Here is a 24,127-nt window from a genome sequence, read left to right as displayed (position 1 = left end):
CTGGGCAGACCGTCTCTTCCCGCGCTTCTCTCAGGGCCACCCACTACAGAAAGGCCCGCTCGGGACGGTCTGCGCGCAGACACGCCCATCAGCACAGCGGCCCTAATGGCAGACTTCGCAGCGAGAACACAAGTCTTCCGGGACAGACCCCACCAACTGAACCTAGGGAGCGGCCGGGAAACTTGGGGCCGGCTGCTAATGCTACACGTGACACACACAGCCGGCTGGAATTCTGACCGGGATCCGTCCGCCGGACGGGAGGGAGCGCGCACGTCTACGCAGCGGGACCTCGGCCCCGCATGCGAGGTTCAGCGTTTATTTAGTCTGAGCATCTCGATACCAGTTCATAGTTTTCTGGGCAGAACGTCTGCGCGCTTTTCCTGTTGGATTCATTTCCGGTTACTCGACTTTTGTGTTTTACTGAGTCGCAAACTGTCTTCACCCTCATCTCACCTCGTTCACAGGGGTGTCGGGGGGGTGGGGGGGTCAGTCGGGTGAGCTGCCGGCTCTTGACTTTGGCTCAGGTCGTGACCTCAGGGCTCTGTGCTGACCGTGTGGAGCCGGCTTGGGACTCTGTCTCCCTCTCTCTGCCCCTCCCCCTGCTCTGCTCTCTCTCTCCCTCCCTCCCCCCCCCCCCCCCCAAAACAAGTAACAAGCGTTAGAAGAACCGTGCGCTCTCGGGCACAGAAACAGCTCCTTCTGTGCCGGTCCCGCGGTCGCTCACACACGCCTTTCCAAATTCAGCAGCGCGACAGACTCACCTACAGGTGACGCTCTTCGCATAACTGCACACCCGCCCACGGCCTCACTCACACCTGACACCAGTCTCTCCGCACGGCTTCGTCCCCACCTTTACTGGAAGGGCCGGCACCTGCTCGGTGGCGGTGGGGACAGCCGGCGCCTACCGTCCTCCGTCCTAGAAGGAAGCTTTCCACCTTCCCTGAGGCAGGACCGGGGCAGTCTGCCTGCTTGGGTTTTAATTTTTCAATTTTACCTAAATCCACGTCAGTTAACGTACGGCATAACAGTGGTTTCAGGAGAACCCGGTGATTCACCCCTACATACAACACCCGGTGCTCATCGCAAAGGCGCCCTCCTCAATGCCCCTCGCCCGTCTAGCCCATCCCCCCACCCCGCCAGCAGCCCCCAGCGTGTTCTCTGTATTTAAGAGTCTCTAACGGTGTAACGATCTCCCTTTAAGCAGATTAGTTCCCTTTTGTGTCTAGGGCAGTAGGAGTTACTATCACGAATAGTTGTTGAATTTCACCAAATGTGTTTTCTGCAGCAAATCCAATGGTCGTACGATTTTTCCCTCCGCTCTCAATGTGAAATGCGTTGATTCCCGATGGCTGAACCAAGCTAGCGGGGTTAAACTCACTAGGCCTCAATACACCATGCTTTTCCTACACTGCTGGGTTCATTTTACATGTATTTGGGGCCCCTGAGCTTTTATGCGTGTGACCTGTGATTTTTCCTTTCTCGTCATTGTCCTCGTCAGGCTTTGACATTGAGGTGTCACACTGTGAGGGGAGCAGGCCACGGGGATGTGAGGATGGGTGTGGGGAGAGAGCACAGGGTCCGGGCCTTGCTGGGGGTGTGGGCGCCTGGCAGGAGGGAGGGGGGCGAGGGCGCTCACGGGAGCACGCGCAAGGAGTCCTGCGGCCAAGAAGTGGGCGGCACACCGGGGCTCAGAGAACCTGGGTGTCCCCAGCCCATGGGGACACGGCCACCCGCTCGTGCACTGGGCCTGCTCTGCTCCCGCGGGCCCTGGGGGTCCCTGAGGACGAATTCAGAATTCAGCCGCGCTCAGGTCACCCTGCAGGGGGAGGCTCAGGACAGGACTGCGGTGGAGACGGGGCTCCTCTGACTCCCGCCCGCTGCCCCTACCCCACTCCCCTTACCCCGGGACTTAGGCCTCCCCTTGCTCTGCCCAAATGGGCGGATCCAGGAGAGGTACCGGCAGCCCAGGCCGTCTCACAGCACGGCGGGGTCCGGCCCCGGGCGCGAGCTTCCTCAGACCCCCTGCCAAGTGCCCAGACACCGTGAGCAAGCCGCTCCGATGCATGGGAGGCTGTCGGAGGAGACCTCCCGGCCACCGGGGCCGTGCATCAGCCTCGATGGCTGGAGGTCCGGCGCTCAGCGGGAACGCTCGGATCCTGGAAGCGGCCCAGGCGCGCCCTGTCGTTCTGGAAACAGCAGGACTGCCAGCACCGAGGGGGCAGAGCCTGGCGGCCAAGTGGCATTGTTGGCGGTGGCCGTGACAAACAGAGGGTCATTGTGGGGAGCGGGAGGGAGCCCGTGACGGCCCACCACGTGGCCCGGAACCCTCTCCCGGGAGGGGACAAAAGGGCCACGGCCACAGGCTCCAGACACCTTTCGTCCGTCGGCTACTCCCGCCTCACCATGAACGTCCTGAGGCTGGCACTCGTGCTCACCCTGCTCGGTGGCCCCCAGGCCCTGCACATGCGCCCCCAGGACCCCAACTTCACTGAGAATCTGGTAGCCAGTGCAGGCATCAGGAGTCGGGGGGTGTGGCTGGGGGCAGCAGGAAAGGGGCCAGTTCAGGGCTCCCTCTGGAGGGAGGGTCGCCCCCGCCCCACCACCCCGCACCAGCACGGCCCCCTCTGCTCTGCTCGGCAGGTCGATGGCAATTGGTTCTCGATAGCACGAGCATCCAATGAACCGGAACTCCGAAGGACGGACTCAGACACGATGTTCTTCATCCACAAGACCCACGTGACCTTCAAGGCCATGCAGTTCCACGTCCACAGAAGGTGAGAAGTCTGGGAAGAGGGTGCCAGACGGGGCCGAGGTCCAGGGTCCCGTGCCGGGCCCCGTGGGGTGCAGGGACACCAAGGTCAGCGGTCGCACGAGGCAGGGCTGGGGCTCGCCGCCCTGGGACGGGACACACGTGTCCAGTGCCCAGCGTGGCCAAGCCCCACCCAGCGCCACCGAGGGGCTCCACGGACACCACGCCTTCCGGATGCCGGGTTCCAGGGGGCCTTGTCATCCTCTCCCAGGGTAAAGGGTAGGTGTATCCCAATTGTACTGACGGCAAGTAAGACGAGAAGGAAGTTTCAGTACGTGCTGAAACGTAAGTACGAACCGGCAGCCTCGTCCAGCCCGGGAGTGGGGAGCCCCGGGGACTCCCGGGCAGAGAATGGCCAGGAGCTGGCCGGCCAGGACGCCGCCTCACAGGAGGGACCCACGGGCTGCGGCACCCGGTGGGCCCTCTCGGCAGCGGGCGGGTGGGGTGAGCTGGCAGGGGTGTCCGGGAAGGGCGGGAAGCCTGCACCCGGCCCTGCCCCCTCCTGGGGCCTGACTGGTCACGAGCACCAAGTTGTCAATGGCTGTAAAGGGACAGGAGGGCTCCCAGGGTCCAGCTCCCGCCTGGTGGAGAACTCCGCACCCCTGCCTCCCGCCCACCCCCCGGATTCACAGATGCTGGCCACAACGCAATCTTCATGGAGAAGGCGGATCCCCACCGCTTTGTCACCTTCTGCGTCCACAACAGGAGGCACAGGAAGAAGACGGTGATGGTGGGCCTCCTCAGTGAGTGCCTGCCACCCAGAAACCGCCCCCCGCCAGGGCAGGGGAACTCCTGCCCCAGCCGGCAGGAGCCGGGGGGTGGGGGTTGGCTGCCATGAGGCCACGGGGGAACAGGACGGCGATCGGGGGTTAGACAAACAGGGGAGACCCACACACACGTCAGCAGTTCACGGAAGTCCCCTTGACCTTTAGCATCAAGAACGGAAAGGAAAGTCTTGAGCGACCCCATCCTTGCATCCACTCCTGCCTACAAGCAGAGAGACCCTGCAGTGGCCGGTGGCCTCCACGCTGCACCTGAGGCCACCAGGGACACGGTGTCCCACAAGAGCAGGTTAGCAGACCGTGGCCCGTGGGCTGTGACGCCTCCCTGTTGTCATCAGAGGCCTCGGGGTCTGGGTGTGGAGCGCATCTTCTCTGTGACGTGGGAGGGTTGGGACACGTGGCTCGGGAAAGCGTGTTTAGGAGACAGGTGACCTCCCACGGGCCCACGGTTAAGGGCCATGGGTCGGACTTCACTGGTCACGGGGGTCTCGGAGGCGAAGACCAGAACGTCCTGACCTGTGGTCTCGTCACCCTGAGCCTCCACGAGGCTTCTCCTTTCTCAGACCTCCCTTCCCTTTCCCTTAAGGACACTGGTCTTTGGCTTTCGGGCGTATCCTGCACCCAGCGTCTCCTCATCCCGACCCTTAACCACACCTCCTTCTAAACCAGATCCCGTTCCCAAGTCCCGGGGACAAAGACCTGACCGCACCTTTCAGGGGACCCAGTCCAGCCCGTTGCAGGGAGCGCTGAGATGACCGTATTTAGTAAACGTGCAGGCTGACAGTCCTGCCTTGGGCCCCCAGGCCTCTTGTGCTGGCCCACGAGGTACAAGCGTCCAGGAGCCCCAGGCTGCACCCAGGCCGACTTCTGGCTCAGCACTCAGCACGTGGGAGCTGCCATGGGGGCACAGACCGGTTCTCCCCGGGGCAGAGACCGTTCGGGGAGGGCGAGTGGCAGCGGCCAGCCCCCGCGGCCTCAGCACCACAGCTGCCCCCAGCAGCCAGCGGCCCGGGGCCCAGGGCTGTTTGCTTCAGCTTCGCGGGGGTCAGTTTTGGGGCTGTGGTCGCGGAGCACGTGGCTTGGGTGCACCTTCGCGGGTGTTCCACGGTACCTTCCAAACACGGCTACGTCGACTCACTCGCCTTTAAACAAGCCTAGGGACCCCGACACCCGCAGATGTCCGTCAGACACCGGCCCTCCGTCCCGACGTGACAAACACCAAGGAATCACTGCGTGGGGACGGCAAGGGCTGGGGCACAGACGATGGGCCGGACCCCACCCGAGGGTCGGGGGTGGCTCCGTGGGGCCCTCACCTCCGCTCCGGCCTGACACGGAGCCGCCGGGCAGCCCAGCCACCCCGGTCACGGCAGCTCCTGTCCCCACGGCCCCACCCGCACCCTGAAAATCCCAGGCCGCCTCCAAGCTCCCAGAACCCGAGGCCCGTTATCCCGAACGGCCTCGGGGAGGAACAGCCTGACGCTCTGTCTGCAGGCAGGACCCCCACCACGGGCTGGGACATCCTGCACACGTTCAAGAGTTGCTGCAGGAGCCACGGGACCGGCCCGACATCATCAGCCTGACCCAGACCGGTGAGCGCCACCCCCAGCCCGGCCTCGGGAGGCCGCAGGGGCTCAGCGTGGACCACCACTCAGCACCCGTGCCCCTCCTGCCACAGACCGCTGCCTGCACGCCCGACCGTAGAGAGGCTGCTGGGCCCGGGTGAGTGAGCTCTGACCCTGCAGGGGCTGCGGCGTGGGGGCCCCTCGAGGCCGGGTGACACGGCAAGTGCTGCTCCACGGGCACTGACCACCTACCATGCCAGCGGCGGGGTGTGGCTAAGGGCTGGCAGCTCGGGGAGACTCCGGCCGCCAGGGCCACGGCCAGGACCCGGAGCGGGGATGCCCACGGGGTCCCCTGAAGACTGTGGGGGCAGTGCCGGCCTGGGGATGCCCACAGAGTCCCCCAAAGGCTGTGGGGGCCTGGGGCGCTGGGGGGCCTGCTGCGAGGCTCGGGGCCAGTCTGCAGAAGGAGACCGGGGGACAGGATCTGCCCCATCGGTCCCCCACCCCCCAAACCCACGCCGCCCCTCTCGCTCACAGGAGCGTCTCCCACGCCGGTACCGTCCCGTCGAAGGACTAGAAGTTCACAGTCCCCCGGGGGAGCCCTTCAACCGCTCCCCTCCCCCAGGCCCCGTTCCTGGAGACCTTTCCTGGCGTGCCCAATAAACACCTGCCCCCTGACTGAGTGTGCTCTGTGGCGGTGCTCTGGCTGGTGGCCACAGGGGGCCAGGGCTGCCGGGGGCAGAGAGGTGGGGACCCTCACGTCCACACAGTGGGGGGAGGCCGCTAGGGGTTCCCCAGGGTGCCAGGATGGTGGCACAGGATGCCGGGAGGCGACGGGGCCAGACTCCATGGCCACGTCGTAGGGTCGGGAGCAAGTCTCACGGGGGCAGAGGCAGCTAGTAGACAGAGCCTAGGTCGGTCCCTTGCTTCCCAGCGGGACCCAGCTTAGAGACCCCTTCTGGCCACATGCTTGTGTCTCTGTTAAATGACGGTGGCCGAGGCCCCGGGCGCAGCATGGACAGTCACTGACCGCACCTCACTCCTCCCGGCGTCGTCAAAGCCTGGCAGGTACCCACCCACAGCCCCTGGGGTGGTCACCGAGGTGTCCCAGGTTCCCCTGCCCTGGAGCCCAGCCGTGGGGAGCACCCTGCCCCACAGTGGCCAAGCCCCCGTCCTCCCCGGGGCCACCGCCTGAGCCACACATCAAGCCCACTGTGTCCTAGGCCAGGGGTCCCTGGAGGAGGGGTCTCAGGGACAGGCTTGCTGTGCCGCACCTGCACCAGCCTGGATGGAGGAGACCTTCGTCCCATCAGAAGAGGGGGCCCCCACCCCTGCTGCTGGAATGAGGCCTCCAGGCCACACCCCAGCACCCAGGGGGCCTCCCCACCCCTCGGGGGCCCACCCTAGCCTCCTCCATCAGAAGGCCACGCTCCCACCTGCATCCGCCCAGGGCCGCTTCCTTCCAGCTCATTCTTCCAGCAAGAGCCAACAGTGGAGTCACCTCCTCACTCCCACCCCACCCCTGCCATCGGGCGGCTGCCCTCTCAGCAGCCCCCCGGCCCCCCGGCTGTTCCCGTGTCCCGCCTCTGCGTCCTTTCTGCCGCTAGCCCTCAGCCTGGGGCCGAGGCCAGGCCCACCCTGCGACGCCTGTGTGGATCACAGACTGGGTGGGGGTGCCCCGTCTCCCTGCTCCTCCTTGCTCTAGCAAAGTCTCTCACCCCGAAGCCCCCAGCCCTGCCTCCCGCATTCCTCTAGGACAGGCCCAGGGCGTCTCGCCCCCATCGCCAGCTCAAAAGCCCTGCCAGCACACCGGGTGGGGGGGGGGGGGGGGAGAGGGGAGCGATGTAGGCAAAGGGACCTGTCCCATCACCCTCTGAGCAAGAGGCGTGGACCTCAGGACTGCTGCCCTGGCTGTGAGCAGGCCTGGGGGCCCCTTTCCTGCCGTGAGCACCCCGCTGTGCCCAGGGGATGGGCTGGGGGACAGCCGGGCCTGCTGGGGGATGACAAGGTGTCCTGGCTGTCAAGGGACCGACGGCAGGCACGGAACGGCACCGAGCTGGTTTCTGGCTCCCTGAGGTGTATGACACGGGGGACAGTGAGGCCGGGCCAGTCAAGCAGGGGTCTCGGGAGGACCTCCTCTGCCTCCACTGAGCACCTGGGGTGGGGGACGGAGAACATGGCCCTCCTGCCAAGATCGGATGGGAGCCTGGGGGCGAAGGGGGGCCCGGGGACTGTGACCCCTCCCCAGCAGCAGAGCCCCGGCCTAGCCCCCCCCCCCCAGGGCTCTGGGGCAGGATCTGCATATCCTCAGGGTTACACCGCTGTGGGTTACACACAACCACCAAGCAGCACCGAGCACCCTGACCAAGATGCCAGCTCACGGTGACGACCCCCCCCACCATTCACAGTGACCCCAGGTGACCAGGAGATCCAAGCAGGGGAGGGGCAGCGGGCAGGGCAGGAGAAGGGGCGGTGGGGAGGGCAGGAGGACAGAGAGGAGAGAGGGCTGCCGGAGGGGCAGGGCTCAGGGAGTGTGGGACGACAGCAACCGACAGTCAGCTCTCAGCCCAAAGGCTGATGGGCACCAAACCCCAGCTGTGGGCACAGTCCCTCCAAAATGTCCCCATCCAAAGTGCTCGGCCTGAGGGTGGCTGGGGTCCTGCTGAGCCGTGTCCCTTCTGTGTGTCCTACTTGCAGGCACACAGGCCCTCCCAGCAGGGGTGGTGAGGAGGGAAGCAGGTCACCTTGAGAGCTGGAGGGGAGGTTGTGCCGAGCGCTGCCCCCTCCCCCAAATCCAGAAAACAAGCCCGGAATCACCAGCCTGTAATCACCAGCCTAACAGTTTTCCGATCCTCCTCTTGAACACGTGCAACGGCAATCACCACCACCAAGGGCTGGAGAGGAGGAGGGTGGGGACAAAAGCTGTTCCCTGAAACCTGAGGCTCCTTCCAGCCCCAGCCAAGCCCCCACCAGGCCGTGCGGCAGCCCTGCTCTCCTCCAGCTCACCGGGGGTCCATGCCAGCGGGGCCCTACCTGCCACTCCCCCGGGGTGTCACCGTCCATCGGAGGGAGGCCAGGCCCCAGCCAGCTCAGGGACGGGGCTCTATGCCCACACTGCCGGGGCCTGCAGGGCAGAGGCCGTGGGATCACATGGCCAGGGCAGAGTTGAATGCTGGTTCCAGACCCCTCTGGTCCCACTGGGGGCGCTGGGAGCAAGTCCACGAGCCCGACTGGGCCTCACGATCATTCTCGACAGTGGCTCCAGGGCCCCCCCCCACAGGCCCAAGATGGGGAGGCTGCCACCCGAGACAGGGCCCCGTCCTCCCAGGCAAGGCCTGGCGGTGGGGCAGGGTATCATCTCTGTTCCCGGCACCTCAGTCGAACTCCCGATCTCCCTTGTTGGTGCCGACCTGAGGTCAGCACAGGGCACGGCTGGGCCACCCAGGGCTCCGGGCAGGACTGTTCTAGGTCAGCCTGCCCAGCATCACCTGGGGTTTTCCACAGAGCCTGCACCCGGCCCCCGCGGAGACCGATCTGCTCCCAGGTGGGAGGGGCGGGGCTCAACAATTCTACCCCGGGGTCCCCCTCTGGGCTCAGGGAACGGGAGACACAGGGGCAGGGCCTGGGTGCTTGCTTCGCCCTGACTCCGCAGGCAGCCGGCAGAGTCACCAGTGCTGTGCTCAGGGTGCAGAGGGTGAGGACAGGGCACCCGCAGTGCCCCACCCCGTGCTGCACGCATACAAACACACACGTACGCACGTACGTGACAACCAGGGAGGTCCTGAGAACTGTGCCCTGGGGCAACGGCTCCCGGCCGTGGTCCCCTCCAGCTCGCCTCCATCCCACGCCAGCGCTCATCACCGTTGTCTGCGGCCACTCACGTACAGAACGAATGGAATTTTCCAGCCGCAGAGACAAAGACACATGCAAGGGTGAGGCAAACAGCCTGGACAGAGGGCTCGAGACCACGGGAGAACCCACCCTCCCGGACGGTAGACGGCCCTGAGGTCCCTGAGCACTCTCCACGGGGGGCGTGGAGCCCAGCATCTCCGGAAGGAGGTCAGCAGGAGCAGTGCGGTGAGACCCCAGCCAGCGTGGCTCAGAGACCGGCACCTGCCTTTGCCGTGGCTCACGGTCACGCCGGGTAGGGTCCACCGCACGAGACCACGGGGGCCTGAGACGCCCCTCCCAGTAACCCAGCCGTTCCCCGGGCCCCAGAGGTCAGGGGCAGCTGGGACGGCGCTGGGACCGGCCAGGTGACCTCTGCACCGGGCCCCCCAACGCCCCGCCCCATGTGAGGAGTGCAGAGGTCCCCACCTCGAAGATGGAAGCCGGCCCTTTCCTCAGGGCGCCCTGGCCAGGGCAGAGGGCACTCACAGGCGTGACAAGTGGGGTCCCCGCCCACCTCTCCGGGGAGCAGGCCGGGAGCACAGAAGTCCCAGTCCTCGGGAGCCCTCCTCAGACTGCAGGGCTACTCAGGGACTTCTCAAGGCCAAGACCGTCGCAGGAGCAAAGCCCCAGGCAGGTGCCCGCGCTCTGAGTGCAAGTGGTGCCATCTGCCCAGTGAATCGCACCGATTACAGAGAGGCGAAGCTACAAGAGCTCCGGTTTCCGGAGAAGCACCGCCTTTAATACGCAGCCGGCCCTGCCGCCCCCCGAACCCGGGATGAGCCACCCGGCACGCGACACGGGCACGTGTGGCACTGACCCCCTCCCCACCGCCTAGCAGGGAAAGAAGTCGGGGAAGATGCTGTCCACCTCATCCCGCACGGCCAGGCTGGGGCAGCCGGCGTCCGAGCCCCAGGGTTCCAGGGGGCCGTCTGGGAGCTCCTGGGAGCCGGGCCCGATGTCTGTCAGGAAGCTGGGCTCTGCCCTGTCCAGCAGGCTGCTCCTGGCCATGCTCCGAGAAGGGACGCTGGCGCCTCTGCCCTCCAGAGACCCTGGAAACGTCAGAGACGGGACACGTCAGCCTGGGTACCTGGGGTGCACGTGGCAAGGTCAAGGTGCGGAGAGGCCCAGCTCTGCCCGTCTGTCCTGCCCGACTTGGAAGCCCTTGGCGCCCGAGGGCCGTGTGGGGTGAGTGGGCCCACACACGCTGGTCCCCCCGGAGACCCGGGAGAACCCACCAGCCCAGAACAAGGAAGGCGTCTCCCACGACGCTGAATCTTACAGACTCATTCCACGTCCAGACACCTTTGTGGGGACGTCGCGTGCAGAAAAGGCACAGATCCCGAATGGTGGGTAACACACAACCAGCCCCACGTGCCACGCGCACACATACGGTCCACATGCATGCTTGCCACCTTACGCTCCCCACCCCAGCGACCCCGACAACCACCAGCAAGGAGCAAGAGACAAATACTGGGACCCCGATACTGCCCCGCACACCGAGCTCGAGCACGTCTCCTCTTAATCCCAGCCCCCTGCCCAGCCCCTCGTCCAGACCGCCTGAGACCTCGAGGCCTGTCCCTGATCAGGGCAAGTGGTGGCCCAGGTGGCGCATCCCCACTCACCCAGCCACCAGTCGGGACTGGCGCTCAGCAGGAAGGACGCCCCATCTTCCACATCACATCCGGACGCAGACCTGAATGAGGCCGGAAGAACGCACCCTGACTGAATGGTCCCAGGTGGACCCGGTCCTCCAGCCTCGAGACAAAGGTGTGTGCCCTCAAAGGTGGCTTCAGGTTTAAGATGAACTGGGTGCCCCCCCCCTTCCCCGCCAGACCCTGAGCCTGCACGCTGGGGACAGACTGGCCCACACCGCTGCCTCTGCTGGTTTCTCTCCAGCCTCTGCCACGCTCCCTTCCCACGCCCCAGCTGGTGCACGCTCAACAAAACACAAACTCGTTTACTATCAGCCGAAACACAGACAAACTGGGAACACGACAACGTTTTCGGAAATGCATCAGAGAGCCACACGGCAGCGTCTGGCTCAAACAGGCCTGGGCTGGCAGCTGTGGCCCCAGCAGACAGAGAGGGAGGAGTGCGAACTTCCCAGGGGCAGGGGCAGGCAGAGCGTAGGCAGGGCTAGGAGGTGGTGTGTGGGGCTGGTGCGCACGCCAGCCAGGTGCACCTACCTGGTGTCCAGTGTCATGGAAGAGTCGGCCCCCTCCATCAGGGGCCCAGCCTGGCCCCGGCAGCTCTGAGCCTCTTTGTTCACCAGAGGGGAGGGTGGCTGCCAGGAGCGGGGAGGCCAGGGTGGAGGCGACCTCAGGGCCTTGGAGAGACTTGGGTCTGGGGGCCGGGTCACCAGGCTGCAAGGCTCTACAAGAGAGGGCAGGTGTATGTTGGCCTTCCCCGTGTGGGCGCAGCCCTACCCTAAAGGCCCCAGCCCCCACCCACTGCACCCTGCACGGGGACACAAGGAGCTCGGGAGCAGGAGGCAGACAGACCCCCAAGGACAGACGCCCAGGGCCACAGGGCTATGCACCTGGGGCCAGGGGAGCTCCTAGGAGGAGACACCACTGACCTCAGGCCAGGCCCTTGGAGCTCAGATCTGGGACACTACCCCCACCTGCCCGCAATCCTTGATCCCGGCCTCCACCCTCAGACCTAGCCCCCTTGCCGAGTCACCTCTGCACCCTCACGCCCTGCCTGTGGCCCTGGCTCTGCCGCCAGCCCTGTTCACAGCAAGCCCCCTCCCCTCCTCGACAGGCACGTTCCGGGAACCGGAAGACACAGCCTCGCCTCCTGCGGCACTCAGGGACTCTGGCACAGGGCAATCACCAGCACCCGTGTCCAAGAAGCGACAAATAGCTGGGGTGCGGGGTCCAGCACGAGAGAGACATCATCAGAGGTGCCTGCAGGCTTGGCTGGCACAGCACCAGAGAACAAAGGCCCCGTGCAAGGCCGATGACTCTCACTCCATACAGAAAAAAACATCGAAAAGGCACAGAGGGGGACAAAGAGCAGGGGGGGGGGGGGGGGGAAGGGGGGGTCGCCCCTGGGTGGCTCAGTCAGTTAAGCGTCTGACTTCGGCTCAGGTCATGATCTCACAGTTTGTGAGTTCAAGCCCCGCGTCGGGCTATGTGCTGACGGCTCAGGGCCTGGAGCCTGCCTCAGATCTGGTGTCCCCCTCTCTCTGCCCCTCCCCTGCTTGCACTCTGTCTCTCTCTCAAAATGAATAAACGTTTCTTAAAAAAAAAAAAAAAAAAAGGCACCGAGGAGAGCAGGGCAGTGTGGGGGCCGCTCCAGAGAACTGGCCATGACAGGGGCCAACAAGTTTCCTGGGGAACCCAGGGACCCCTAGAGGCCCAGGGCGGAGGAGGGGCGGGGGGGCCATCCTTGGGAGCAGAAACAAGTTCAGAGACCTGCTAGCTTGGACCCTGCTCCCCAGCAGACAAGCTGACAGGGAACCACCACCGCTCGTGGCTGACCCGTCTGGGGCACCTGAGCCCCCACACCCGCCCCTCCCAGCAACCCTTGTCCTGAGGTCTGTACCGCGGCCGAAGGCAGCGTGGGGTCTCCGAGGCTTCCCCCCGACAAGAGGGTCCCGAGAGAACTGACATTAAGCGTCCGCGCCCCGCTCAGGAACAGACCCTGCCCTGTACTCCTGCTCACCGGGGAGGGCTGGCGGCCCGTCCAGCACCTCGGCTGCCCCCAGCGGGGCCTCACCCTCGGCCACACCTGCGGTCGCAGCCTGGGGCCTAAAGGACAAAAACACAGAGCGAGAGCCCTGAACAGGCTGTGTCTGCTGCCCCGACGGGCTACCCAGCCACACGGGGGACACTCACACGGTCACGCCGGGCGCTGCCATCCCGGAGTCTGGCGCCCCTGCTGAGGTCGGACTTGACAGGGCCAGCTGCAACACGTCCCTCTGCCACTTGTGCCACGTCTCCTTGGACGGAGCGAGAGCCTAGAATTGGCACAGACGTGACACCCGACGACGGTCAGGCAACAAACGGGAGGGAACAGCCCGCCGTTCCCTGTCACCCACCGCCCCGCTGGGGTCAAGGGGGTCAGCCCGAGAGCAGACGCCGGACCGGAAACACAGAGCAGGTGGAGGCGCGCATAAGGGACTTAAGTGACGACAGAGCTCGTGCCCTGGGACGCCCGCCTCACTCGTGGAGGTGGAAACGGCACAGACAGGGCGACGCCTGCCGAGATCACGGCCGCCCGGGGTGCGCGGCGCAGGGCACGGGGGAGGCCAGCAGGTCAGAGCCGCCCCCCGGGCCGAGGCGACCGGCAGCCGTGGGTGCGGACGGGGGACCCACACTCACGGCAGCGGGCGGCTCCTGGCTGGGCACCAGGCCGCCGGCCAGCCGCAGGAACTGCACCGACATCTCCAGGACCGAGGCCATGTCCTCCCGCCGGCCATCAAAGCGGGGCAGCAGGGCCCGCAGGCGCTCACAGCTCACAGAGATCCGCTTCCTGCTTGCGGACAAGCAACAACCACTGTCAGCCCACCCGGCCTCGGACCCCCCCCCCCCCCCCCGCCGTGAGCTCTCCAAAAAAGAGGCTGTGCTTGTGCCCTAGACCACCAGCGCCAGAGATCCCAAGTGCACAACCTCCAGGCGCCCACAGCTCAGGTCAAAGCGGGGGGGGGGGGGGGGGGGGGGGGCGGGCCTGCATTGGTGGCCCCGGGAACCCCTCCCCCCTTCCTTGGGGCTTCTTGTTCACCGCGGGCCCCAGTCACGGTCCCCTTACTGCACAGACCCCGCAAACCCTGTCCCAGCGGCCTATAACCCCCACAGGGCCGCAGGTCAGACGCCCGACGCCCACTCCCCTCCCCCCCCACCCCCGCAGCAGCCCGGCCCCTCCTCTCCCAGCGCGGCTCACCTGCGCTCCCGCTCGCTGAGCACGTTCCGCGGGAGGCCGGAGCCCGCACGCTCGGGCGCCTTGTCTTCGCGGCAGCCCTGGGCACTGGATGGGGAAGAGCCGCTGCCCGGGAGACGCCGGGCCGTCGAGCTCCGTGAACCCCAGAACGCCGTGGTGGACGTCCTCCGGGAGCCCCGCCTTCCCCCCATAGGGCCTGCCCCACGGGCCTCGCCGGGTGGGGGGACCTGCAGCGCAGTCCACTCGCATGGGGTCCCCCCGCCCAGCACCCTTGACCCCCTCCAGCCCCCCAGTTCCTCACCCGCACCCCCCAGCGCCTGGCTCAGCTCCCCGAGACGCCATGACCGCGGCTGCACCGAAGCTGCCTCGCGCGCCGCCCCGGGACCCCCACGCGCCGCCCCACGTGTGCGTCCCGCCAGCCCCGCCCACTCACGTGTGCCCGCCGGCGCCGCCCAGACGCGTGCTCTGCCCCACCCCCCACTCGCCCCGGAGCCTCAAGTTTCTCCCGCCGGAAGCTGCCAGAAAGTGGTGGCCTGGATCTGCCTGCTCCAGGGCCGACGTGTGGCCCGGGCTGAGTGGTCCTCCCTCGTCTTCCGGGGGGTCGGCCCCCCTCCCACTCGGGTGTGGCCTCCCTGGGTGCCAGCCTCCAGCTGGGCTCTGTCTACAGGGAGGCGTGATGCCCTCCAGGAGCCTGACCGTGGAGGAAGGCGCGGGTAAATGGCCACTGTGGGAAGGGAGGGGCAGGAGGGCAGAAGCGGTGATTTTCGGGACAGGGCTGGGCGGCTGGCGCCCCAAGCAGGAACCGGCAGGAGCCCAGGCTGGACGTGGGCCCGGTGTCAGGAGGCCAGAGGTGGCAGGTTGGACTCCCCTACAGAGCAGTGGGTGTTACCTGAGGCAGGGACAGGCCCAGGTGTGGGGGGAGGAGGAGATGAGAGTTTCTGGAACATTCTGCGGCCCGGGGACCCAGGGGAGACCGTGAGGCCCAGGTAGGGGGTTCCCAGAGGACGGGGGAAGGCTGGTCTGAGAACTGCCCACCAGGATGTGCGGGGCTCAGGGGTCGGTTAGGGACAGGTTGGAGGGTCCCCACCTGCTGCTGGGGGCCAGCCGGTCTACAGTCCGCGTGTGCCTGCCCCCTCTTGCAGGGCGCTCCACCTAAATGAAGTGTCATCACCTACCCAGGAGCCAGGGGGCATCCTGACAGCTCCGAGCCCACCCCGACGTCACCTTCCCCCGCTGCGCCTTCCGCGGCACCCCAGCGCCTGCCCCATCCCAGCCCCTTGCCACGCCTGTGCCTTCTGCCTGCCCTGGGCCCTGGATTCTCCCCACCCCTCAGCTCATTCCCCAGGGGCCTGCGGGTCTCTGGAGGGCTCGGTCCGCCTGCTCCTCTTGCTGGACCTCCAGGGGTGAGCTGGCGGAAGTCGCTGAACGCGGGTCTGTTGGTAGGACGGAGCCCTCCTCCCAGGACCGAGCGACCCTGCGGCGCGCTTGGGGTTCTCTGGCCACCGAAGTGCCCCCTCCTGTCGTCTCTCGCGGTTGGGAGGGCTCCGAGCGCCGCGATGGGGGCGGGTCCCCGGGTGGGGAGGCGGCCCAGCCAGCTGCGTCCCCGCCTGGCCCTCAGCCGCCGCGGTTCCCGGCGCAGCCGGCAGGGGGCGCACCCGGCCTGGCGCCCGAACCCCGACCCTGGAACAGGCTTTTTTTTCTCGGCTCGGAGAGAGAAAAGTGTTGTGTTTCGGGATAAAGCAAAGAAGCTTCTCCCTGGGCTCCGCATCCGAGCCGCCGCCGCCCCGCATGCCGTTCCCCGACGGAACGCGCAGCCCGGGGGGCTCGTACAGGGGGGCGCGGCCAGCGGTGCGCGGCGGGGGCCACACCAACCGGACCTTCGTGTTCGACGACGACGGCCGATGCGCCCCCAGGTAGGTCCGATGCGCCTCTCCCCAGGCGGAGGGAACCTAGTCCCCGCCAGCGCCCCCTCCCAGGCCCCTCGCACCGCACAACCGCGTGCCCGGGGCCCCTCATCTCCCAGAGCCCCACACCCCAGGTGCCCATGAGCGCACCCATGAGCGCCCTCCACCGCACCACAGGGAACAGGAGCGCCCCACAGGACCAGCCTCCGCGGCACTTACTCCGGTGACCGGCAGGTGCCTGGGGCCGGCGTCTGTCTGTCTGCCCCCTTGGCGCGCAGGTGCCCCCAGTGCGGCCATTTTTGGGTGTGGGGCTCCGAGCAGCTCCGGGGCGCCGGGAGCCGGGCTGCGCCAGCCTCCCAGCCCCCCCTCCACCCAGCCTGCAGGAAGGGCCCACTGGGGTGCTCCCGCGAGGGGGTGGCGGCGGGCACAGGGGCAAGGGCACTCCACGTGGAAGCGGGTGTTCCAGGGCCCTGACTGCGTGTGGGAGGCAGGTGGGCTGTGTCGCACAAAAGGGCAGGGATTTTGGCTTTTAATGGCTTGGTATTTTTGGCTTGTCGTTTCCCTTTTGGGCGTTTCCATTTGCTCACCCCTGTGAGTAGAGGGCCTGCTGACCTGGCTTCTAGGTGATCTGGGAGTCAGTCGTGCTGGGCCACCTTTCCCTGAGCAGTGTCCCGGGATGCCACATGTCCTGTCCATCCAGGTGACTGGAGCTCTGGCGGAGCCCAGGAAGGAAAACAGACCTGACCCGCTTGTGTCCCAAACCAGGGGCACGCATGCGGGGGGGAAGGTCAGACTGGATGGGAAGCCCCCCAGGGAAGGGTGAAGACTCACCCCCACCAGGGAAAAGGAAGCCATGTGAGGAACCCCCCCCCCCCCCCCGCCCCCCGCCTCTGCCCAGGGAAGGTCAGGCTGGGCGAGGGAGTGTAATTCGCCTGGGCTGGAGCGGGAGCGTCTGAGGCCAAGACCGTGAGGTTAGGGAGGCTGTCCTCGGCTGGGAGAGGGGAGACCTTTCTCCGGGCAAATGAGGGTCTGGTGGGAGTGGGGAGGACTTCCGCGACGCCGGTTCCTGCACTAGGTTTGACCGCAGGGGCAGCTCTGGAGTCTGGTGGCCCGGGTTTCCTCCTTCCCTGGAGCTTGGGCGGGTCTGTCCTGAAAGGTGCTGGGTGATCCTAATAACGATGCTGGGGTTTCCTGCAGAGGTGAGGGCGGTGGGACACCCTTGCCTGCTGCTGGCGGGGGCAGCGCCCAGGCCGGCGGGTCAAGCACTTGGGGACCTGGGAAGGGTTCCTGGCTCTCTGGGCTGCAGGAACCTCTACCTTGGCGCCTGGACCCCTGTCTGGGCCCTGTGCCTGTCCCCGGGGGGTGGGGCCCCAGGTCGTAGCCGCCCCCAAGATCCCTGGGCACTGCCTTTCTTACCCTGTTCCTTCCCCGGGTGCAGATGTCGCTGCCACGAAGGTGACAGTTGTTATGGAGGGGGCAGGGGCCTAGGGAGGGCCAGGCTTGCCCCAGAGCAGGCCGGTGCTGGCCTTCTGCTCAGAGCCCTCTGGCCTTTCCCCGAACTGCCGGTTCCCCACAGCCCTGCCCCTCCTCCCCACTGACCCCGGGGACTGGTTTGGCACCCTGCAAGCCCCGATGGCAGAGGGCACAGAGAGCTGGGGATGACGCCCTGCCAGGGTGCATGCCTGGCCGGAGGTCTCGGCCCGCTCTCTAGGCCCATATTAGGGAGCAGTGCATGCAGGGCAGCAGGAAGTGGCCCAGGCCCTGTGGGAAAGGTTCTCAGGGCCCGAGGCACAGCCCAGGCCTGGCCGGCACAGGGGTGGCTTCCCGGTCCGGGGACTGGGAGGAACTCAGCGTTCTGTTTTTGGCCAGGAGAGTCTACAGCAGCAGCTCGGAAAGACAGGGGTGAGTGGAAAGGGGAGCAGAGGTGGGGGGACCCACCTGGGGCTCTGTGTCAGAGTGCAGGTCCATGGGTGTGACCGTGTGTCCACACGTCCAGCTGGACCACAGCCTCTGAGTCCCCCAGCCAGCTTGTCCACCTGCCCGGGTCTCAGCAGCCCGTGAAGTTACTCGGGATAGTCACGGTGTGGCCGACGCCGGACTCTGTCACTTGACTTCCCCTCCCTACGGAGGGTCAGTGACCGAGTGCAGATTCTTTCCTGAGGCTTCTCTTTGGGCTCCCCGAGGACGCAGGGTTTTGTGGGCTGTTCCCAAGTGACTCCTGCCTCCAGGGGGCGGCGGTGCTTGTGCTCTCCTCCCAGACAAGCCCCCGGTTTTCTGAAACGGGGGGGGGGGGGGGTCTGCCTGAGCGTGTCCAGACCACGGGCGGGAAGGGCGTGTACCTGACTGTGACGCGCCCCCGAGCACACCCCTGCGTTCCGCGTAGGAGCGCTGTGCTGGATGGAGTGGGGGCACCCGGAGTGTGCAGGAGGGCCCTGTCCCTGCCTGGGGCTGGAGAGGGGGGCGATGGGGTGTGTGCGAGTCTCTGGGTGGAGCCCCAAGATGGGTGTTGGCCCAGGAGCAGCCTCTGATCACACAGGTATTTTTAAAGTCGTCTTGGGAATTCTTTAGTGTGCGCGCACACGTGCGTGTGTGTGTGCGTGCATGCGTGTGTGTGTGTGTGTGTGTGTGTGTGTGTGTGTGTGTGTGTAGATGAGGCCACCCACACTGACCCAAAATCTTTTTCTCCTCTGGAGCATGGAGATGAGCCAGAGGCCTTGCCTTGGGGCGTGAGGCCCGTACTAGCTACTGGAGAGCTTACAATGTTTGCAAGGGGTGGAGGCAGGACCCGGCCTGGTCCCTGGGCCAGGACCTCTGGAGAGGCCTTCCAGAGAAGTCCACCGTGCAGTTTGGTTGGACCTTCCACAGGCGTGCTCAGGGATCCACCGTGCGGTCACTCTGGCCTGTTCTGTGTGGGGCAGTGAGGTCTGGAGCTTTGGACACACCAGCCACCCCCGGTGCCAGCTCTTGTCGGCCTGTGACGTTGCCTCACGTGTTTACGGTGACTTAATCAGAGACTCCCTGCCGGGGACCTCGGCTGGCGCTCGTCAGGAAGGGCAGCCACCGTCTCCTGGCTAGCGGAGGGGGTCCGGGAGCCCCTGGGGACCCAGCTCTGGGCTGCTGGGCAGCGAGGGAAGGGGCTGTGGCTGGGACCCAACCAGTGTGCGACAGTGGGCCAGCTGCCCGCCCCGTGGCAGAAACAAGTCCCAGTGGCTCTAGTATGTTCCTCTTGTCGGCGTCATCCCTGCCGAGCAGCTGGAGCCGCCACGCCGAGACAGAACGTGGAACCACGTTTCTGCCATCGTGGCCACCACAGAAAGCTGGGGTCGGAGGGCAGGTCGAGCTCAGCCCCCTCGTGGGGCATCCATAATCACTGTGCTGGGCGAGGCAGGGAGGCCGGCCACTGCGCTGTGGCTGCGGGCACCCGTGGTCTTGGGGCCAGCGGCTGAGGACCCAGGGGGACCCAGTGGCCCGAAGAGGTCCTCCCTGACCCTGTGGATTGTGGGGGCAGCAAGGCTCGGGGAAGTTGAACAACTTCTCTACCGTTCTCCTGACCGCCCCTGTGGAGACCTTGGTCACAGCTGGGGGTTTGCACCGGCTCTGGGCATGCAGGGGCCTGGGGTCCTGGAGAGGCCAATAGCCTGGTGTGGAGCCCTTGTGGGAGGCCTCAGGGTGCTGGTAGGGATGTGACCCCGGACGTGTTGGCAGGTGCCGGAGGTCAGAGGACGGGGAAGCCACCAAGTTGAGCTGTCTGGACACCGGGAGCACGAGGCTCTAAGGCCAAGATCTGCCAGGTAGAAGGTGTCACGTGTGGGCAGGTGACATCCCACCTGGGCTTCCGTTTCCACATAAGGCCCGCAGCACCTCTGCAGGCCACGCCAGCCTTCAGAGCCATTTGGTGCGGCCAGCATGGGGAGCTGGTGCGGTTCTCGGAGGGCTGAGTAGGGGCGTGGCAGGCCAGACAGGGCAGTCTCCTCCCAGTGGAGCCCCCGTGCCCTGCTGTGACGGAGGGGACGCCGTCTGTCCTGGCAGGCTCCCAAGGGCCCCCCACGTCCATGCCGGCTCCAGCTGCCCCCAGCTGCACCTCTAAGCAGCCACCGTGTGTCCAGCCGGAAGGGGAGGGACTTGGGCGTCTTCAGCCATAGGATGGGGTGCAGCTCGTCAGCAGGACCAGCCAAGGGTCGTGGGCACCCGGGGACTGAGTCCTGGGCCTTGCGGTGGGGACACAGACCCGGGCAGTGGGTGACCCAGACATGCCACGTCTTTGGGGTGTGCAACAGGGGGCTTTCCTGAGCCTTAGGTCCCAGCCCAGGTGGGCGGGGCGAGAACTGCCAATCTCTGTGGCTTCTGCCTCCCCTACGTCATCGTCGGGGAAGGTGGGGGGGGCCGGCCCTGCGTCCACACCGCTACCATCCCCTTCCTGGAACATGGGTTTGATGGGTGCACGAGAACCCCACTCCAAAGCGTCGGTTCTGATGACTCTCCAGTTTGAATCCAGCTCAACGACGGGTTCTCAGCTGTCACCTTGGAACCTGATGCATCTGGGAGATGGTGGCCAGTGGCTGCCACAGTGTGGACTCAGAGTCCCTTCCCCTGAGGGGCGGGAGGACGCTCGCTCCCCGGAGACGCCTGAGCGAGGGCTGCTGAGCAGCTCGAATGGCTCTGGCTTTTTAATTATTGTGCAAAGGAAGCACTTAGCGTTTCTGTTGTGGTCAGCAGACAGGCTGCTTTCCGCTTCCACTGGGCGCCAGGCCCGCTCTCCGCTGCCCCCCACCCCGGTGATGCTGCACTGTCTTCCGGACTCGCCTGCATGCTGAGCGGGGATGCGCGAGGGCGACCGCACGCGTGTGCTCGCCTACGTGCCCGTGTGCACAGACATGCTCGCACACGCGTGTGTATGTACATCCGTGCGCACGTGTGCACACACGCGCCCCCCGTCCCCAATTCCTCTGCAAACGTGGCTCTCCAGGCTCCTTGGGAATTTAGGACTGAGTGTGAACCTTGAGGGACACCTCTTAGGAGAGGGACCGGGTCCCCTCAGTGACCGCAGGCCACGGGACGGCCGGTTTCAGCACTGCCAGCAGGTGGGGAGATGAACTGTTTTCCCAGGATGCCACACGCCCGGCCTGAGGAGACGGGGGCCCCTCCCCAGTGGCCTGCGCAGAGGTGGGCCCAGGACGAGAGGGCTGGGAGACTGTGGTTGTGGCCTGGGGACGCCGGTGGTGGGCGTGGTCCCCTGGCCTCCTGGCCCCCAATGACGAGGCTGATGGTCTTCTCATGTGGCACCTTGGGCGACACATGGCCTTTCTCCCCTGCCGTCACCCCCAAACTGAGGTCACTGTGCAGTGGGGACAGTCCATGAGTGGCATGCAGGCTGGGTGCCCAGAGGAAACTTCCTCTCCAGAAGGGTCCTTTGGAGTGGTGCCGTGCTTGGATTTTGACACGGGACCCCGCAAAGTGTGGTTCCGTGCTGGGTCACACAGATTGGCCCGTTCATAGCACAGAACTGTCCTGAGTCACTGGGTGTTCGGACTGTTGGTGGCAGCGTCCTGAGGCTGGGGGGGTGGAAACCTGGGCCCGGGCGGGCTTTGGCACAGGTGAGGGTGTGCAGGTATTGGCTGTGGGTGGGCCAGCCCTGCTGTTACTTCTCAGACCACGCGAGGCTCCCCGCGGCTCCTCTCGTGTCTGTCCGGCAGACACGGACCCTGAGGCCGGATCCACGCCCTCCCTGCTCTGGGCCTTCCCAGACCACACGTGGCCACCAGCACGTGAGCGCGCTCCCCCACTGCTCCCCGGTGACCGGCGAGGCGGGAAGCTTTTCCTCGTCCGCGCCGGTTGGCGTGCGTGTTCTTGGACCTGCCGCTCGCCCATCCTTTGCCGCTGTGTCTTTTCTACGAGACCTGCAGACATTCTTGGGGGGACCTGACCGTGGTCATCCCCGCAGGCGCCTTCTCCCTGTTGAGCGCTGTTCTGTCCTTGTCCTTGGCTCTGTTCCTTTCCATGCTCGGGTCTCTGCACATCAGATGCCTTCCTGATGCAGATGGCTGCCCCCTGTTTCTCTCCCAGCCTTTTGCGAGGTGGGGGCCGCGAGGTGGTGGCCGGCGCTAGCCGCAGCGTAGCCTCTGAGTAGGTGGGTGTCAGCCCCGCCCAGGCCAGGCACGCGCCTCCCGTCCCGTCAGCGCGGTGGGGGGCACGTGGTGCCCACCACCCCTCCCGCGCCCTCAGGTCCCTGCCGCGTGTCCGTCCTTGTGCCAAAGTCTACGCGTCCCGTGGCTGTGGCGCTTGGTGGTGACGGCAGCAGGCACGTCTTGGCTATCGTCACGTGTGTGTGTTTTTCAGTTTGAGTTTTGAAAACAATGTGTCGCGTTCTGAGAAAACGACGGTGTGTGCTGATGGGAGCCGATCGCCTCTGCCCTTTTGTCTGGAGAACGGACTGCTGAGCTGTGGGCGCCATGACCTCCTCGTGCCGGTAGTGACAGCTTCCAGCCAGTGTCTGGGCACCCCGCGGTCTCCCCGGTGGCCCTGTGAGCTTCGTGGCAAGGGCAGCTCAGGGCGTGGGGTTTGCATGGCTGCGGGAGCGGGTCTTCCCGAGGTGGGTCTTCCCGAGGTGCTTCTGCTGTGCTCCTGCTTCTGCCCTGGCTCCTAGGGTGCGCTCAGGTGGGGCTCGCTCACTGAAGCTCTCTCGTCTCTTCTAACAGCTTTCAGTCGGTTCCCTCGGGTCTTCTAGGTGAGTGGTCACGCCGGCCGCAATCAGAGCTGCGTTGTCGGTGTTCATGGCTCTCCTTCCTCTCTCTGTCTCATGTGGCGGCCGTGACGCCCATCACGGTGGGCAGACTCACGTCCCAGGGAATGGCAACCCTATTTCACAGATATGATGTTGGCCTAGGTTTCTGGAAGATTCCTTATGTCGTTGGTTATTAAGAAGGTGTTTTCTTGCATTTAATTTATCAATGGATCTTGAACGGTAGCAAGTGCTTTATTTGCGTCTACCGGTATGATCCCGCTGGATTTCCCCCTCGAGTTTCTTAGAATGATGAAGCATATCGCCCTTTTTTAAGATAAGTTTTGTTCCATATTGTATTTCGGCAATGCAGTGTTAATACACCACCGGGTCCCACCCGCCGACGGTTTCTTTGGGCTGTTTGTACTTAGAGCCATAAGGGACGTCGCCCGACGTCAGTGTTGGTTCTGTGCGCATGTGATTTCAGTGACGCGTTTGGGCCGGCCTTGGGGACCAGGGAGAGCAACCCTTCTGTGCTTGGGCATCGGGTTGACCAAGGGGGCAGAACGCGAGTGTGAAAGCTCCCAGTGCCTTTGGTGGGAGGAGCGTGTCCTTGCCTGTTTGCCTTCCTGAGGTCTTGCTGACTGACCCCTTGAGCACCAAGGGGGTGGTAGTGAGAGGCACAGAGAGGCACAAAGTCCTGGCTCTCACCACCCGAAGGCAGCCAGCACCGGCACATCTGGTACTCGGGACGGCTGCAGCATCAGCCCAGCCTGGCTTCCCGGCGCCCTGGGCCTCTCCTAAGCTTCAGGACCTCGTGTGGCTGCTTAGGCTCCATGAGCCCACAAGTGCTCAACTCAGAGTACAGGAATCGTGAGTCCTGGCTTCACCCAGCTTGTTCCCGGGATCCTGTGCCACTGTCCTGCGGCCACAGTGCCAGGCGTGCCGCTGGCACTCAGCCGTAGCTCTCCCTCCCACGGGGTGGGGGCATGTGACTACGTGTGCACCAGACTGCCCAGGGGACTTCCCTTCGTGCGCGCCAGGCTGTGCACTTCCTGTCTCATCCTTGGCCTCTCCCGCTGGATCCCGTAGGTCAGCGGCACAAATTGGAACTCCCCAGAGGGGCCTCCAGCTGACCTGGAGAGGGCTGGATGGGGACTTGGCCATCCCAGGAACTTGACACTTGGGATCAGAGCCTTTATCCAGTGGAACGTGGCCAAATGTTGTTCAACGGCCCAGCATTTAAAAGCCGATGCTGACTGAGCCCTCTTGGGCCAGGTATTATGCTGAACGTCTTGCATTTTCCCCTCTTTCACCTGCATCCAGTCTGCTTGTGAGGACGGAAGGCGTCCTTGCTTACAGAGGAGGAAACTGTGGCTCAGAGACGGGAAGTGACTTCCCTGGGCCTCCAGTGTGAACTGATGGGACAGGAGCAGGCCGCACTCGAGTCACCGGGACCCTCGGGTGCTGCCTGAGCCTCGTGTGTTTGTGCCGACAGGGTCTGCAAGTACCCAAGAGGAGCAGGGCCTCCCCCCACCCTGCCTGGAGGCAGGGGGCCGCCCTGCCCTGGCTCCAGA

At 65.6% G+C, this 24,127-nt stretch overlaps 2 protein-coding genes across 6 annotated transcripts; one reads left to right on the top strand and one right to left on the bottom strand.

Annotated features, from left to right (window-relative positions):
• The first annotated feature begins 1,632 nt into the window (after positions 1 to 1,632).
• Positions 1,633 to 5,824, top strand: LOC113596839 (uncharacterized). Of its 4 annotated transcripts, XR_008291374.1 has the most exons (5): positions 1,633 to 2,529; positions 2,641 to 2,774; positions 3,021 to 3,552; positions 5,083 to 5,180; positions 5,267 to 5,824. XR_008291374.1 is itself a non-coding variant. In XM_053205454.1 (4 exons), exons 1-3 carry the CDS (start codon positions 2,404 to 2,406, stop codon positions 3,535 to 3,537), a joined length of 777 nt encoding a protein of 258 aa, XP_053061429.1. In that variant the 5' UTR covers positions 1,633 to 2,403; the 3' UTR covers positions 3,538 to 3,552; positions 5,083 to 5,824. The 4 variants fall into 4 exon arrangements, 3 of the variants coding, with proteins under 3 accessions (XP_053061429.1, XP_053061430.1, XP_053061428.1); XM_053205454.1 differs by having other exon boundaries at positions 5,083 to 5,824; XM_053205455.1 differs by lacking the exons at positions 5,083 to 5,180; positions 5,267 to 5,824 and adding an exon at positions 3,742 to 3,862 and having other exon boundaries at positions 1,633 to 2,499.
• Positions 5,825 to 9,740: 3,916 nt separating this feature from the next.
• Positions 9,741 to 14,307, bottom strand: SOHLH1 (spermatogenesis and oogenesis specific basic helix-loop-helix 1). 2 transcript variants are annotated; one of them, XM_027051816.2, is made up of 8 exons: positions 14,230 to 14,307; positions 13,932 to 14,033; positions 13,373 to 13,523; positions 12,887 to 13,008; positions 12,714 to 12,799; positions 11,231 to 11,417; positions 10,667 to 10,737; positions 9,741 to 10,093 (listed from the first exon to the last, which is right to left on the bottom strand). In XM_027051816.2, exons 1-8 carry the CDS (start codon positions 14,268 to 14,270, stop codon positions 9,876 to 9,878), a joined length of 978 nt encoding a protein of 325 aa, XP_026907617.1. In that variant the 5' UTR covers positions 14,271 to 14,307; the 3' UTR covers positions 9,741 to 9,875. The 2 variants fall into 2 exon arrangements, with proteins under 2 accessions (XP_026907617.1, XP_026907616.1); XM_027051815.2 differs by lacking the exon at positions 14,230 to 14,307 and having other exon boundaries at positions 13,932 to 14,167.
• Positions 14,308 to 24,127: the final 9,820 nt, after the last annotated feature.

Source organism: Acinonyx jubatus, chromosome D4 (genome assembly GCF_027475565.1).
Source record: "Acinonyx jubatus isolate Ajub_Pintada_27869175 chromosome D4, VMU_Ajub_asm_v1.0, whole genome shotgun sequence".
NCBI classification, from domain to species: Eukaryota; Metazoa; Chordata; class Mammalia; order Carnivora; family Felidae; genus Acinonyx; species Acinonyx jubatus.
Note: the sequence above shows the minus strand (reverse complement) of the source record. Positions and strands in the feature narration are given on the sequence as shown.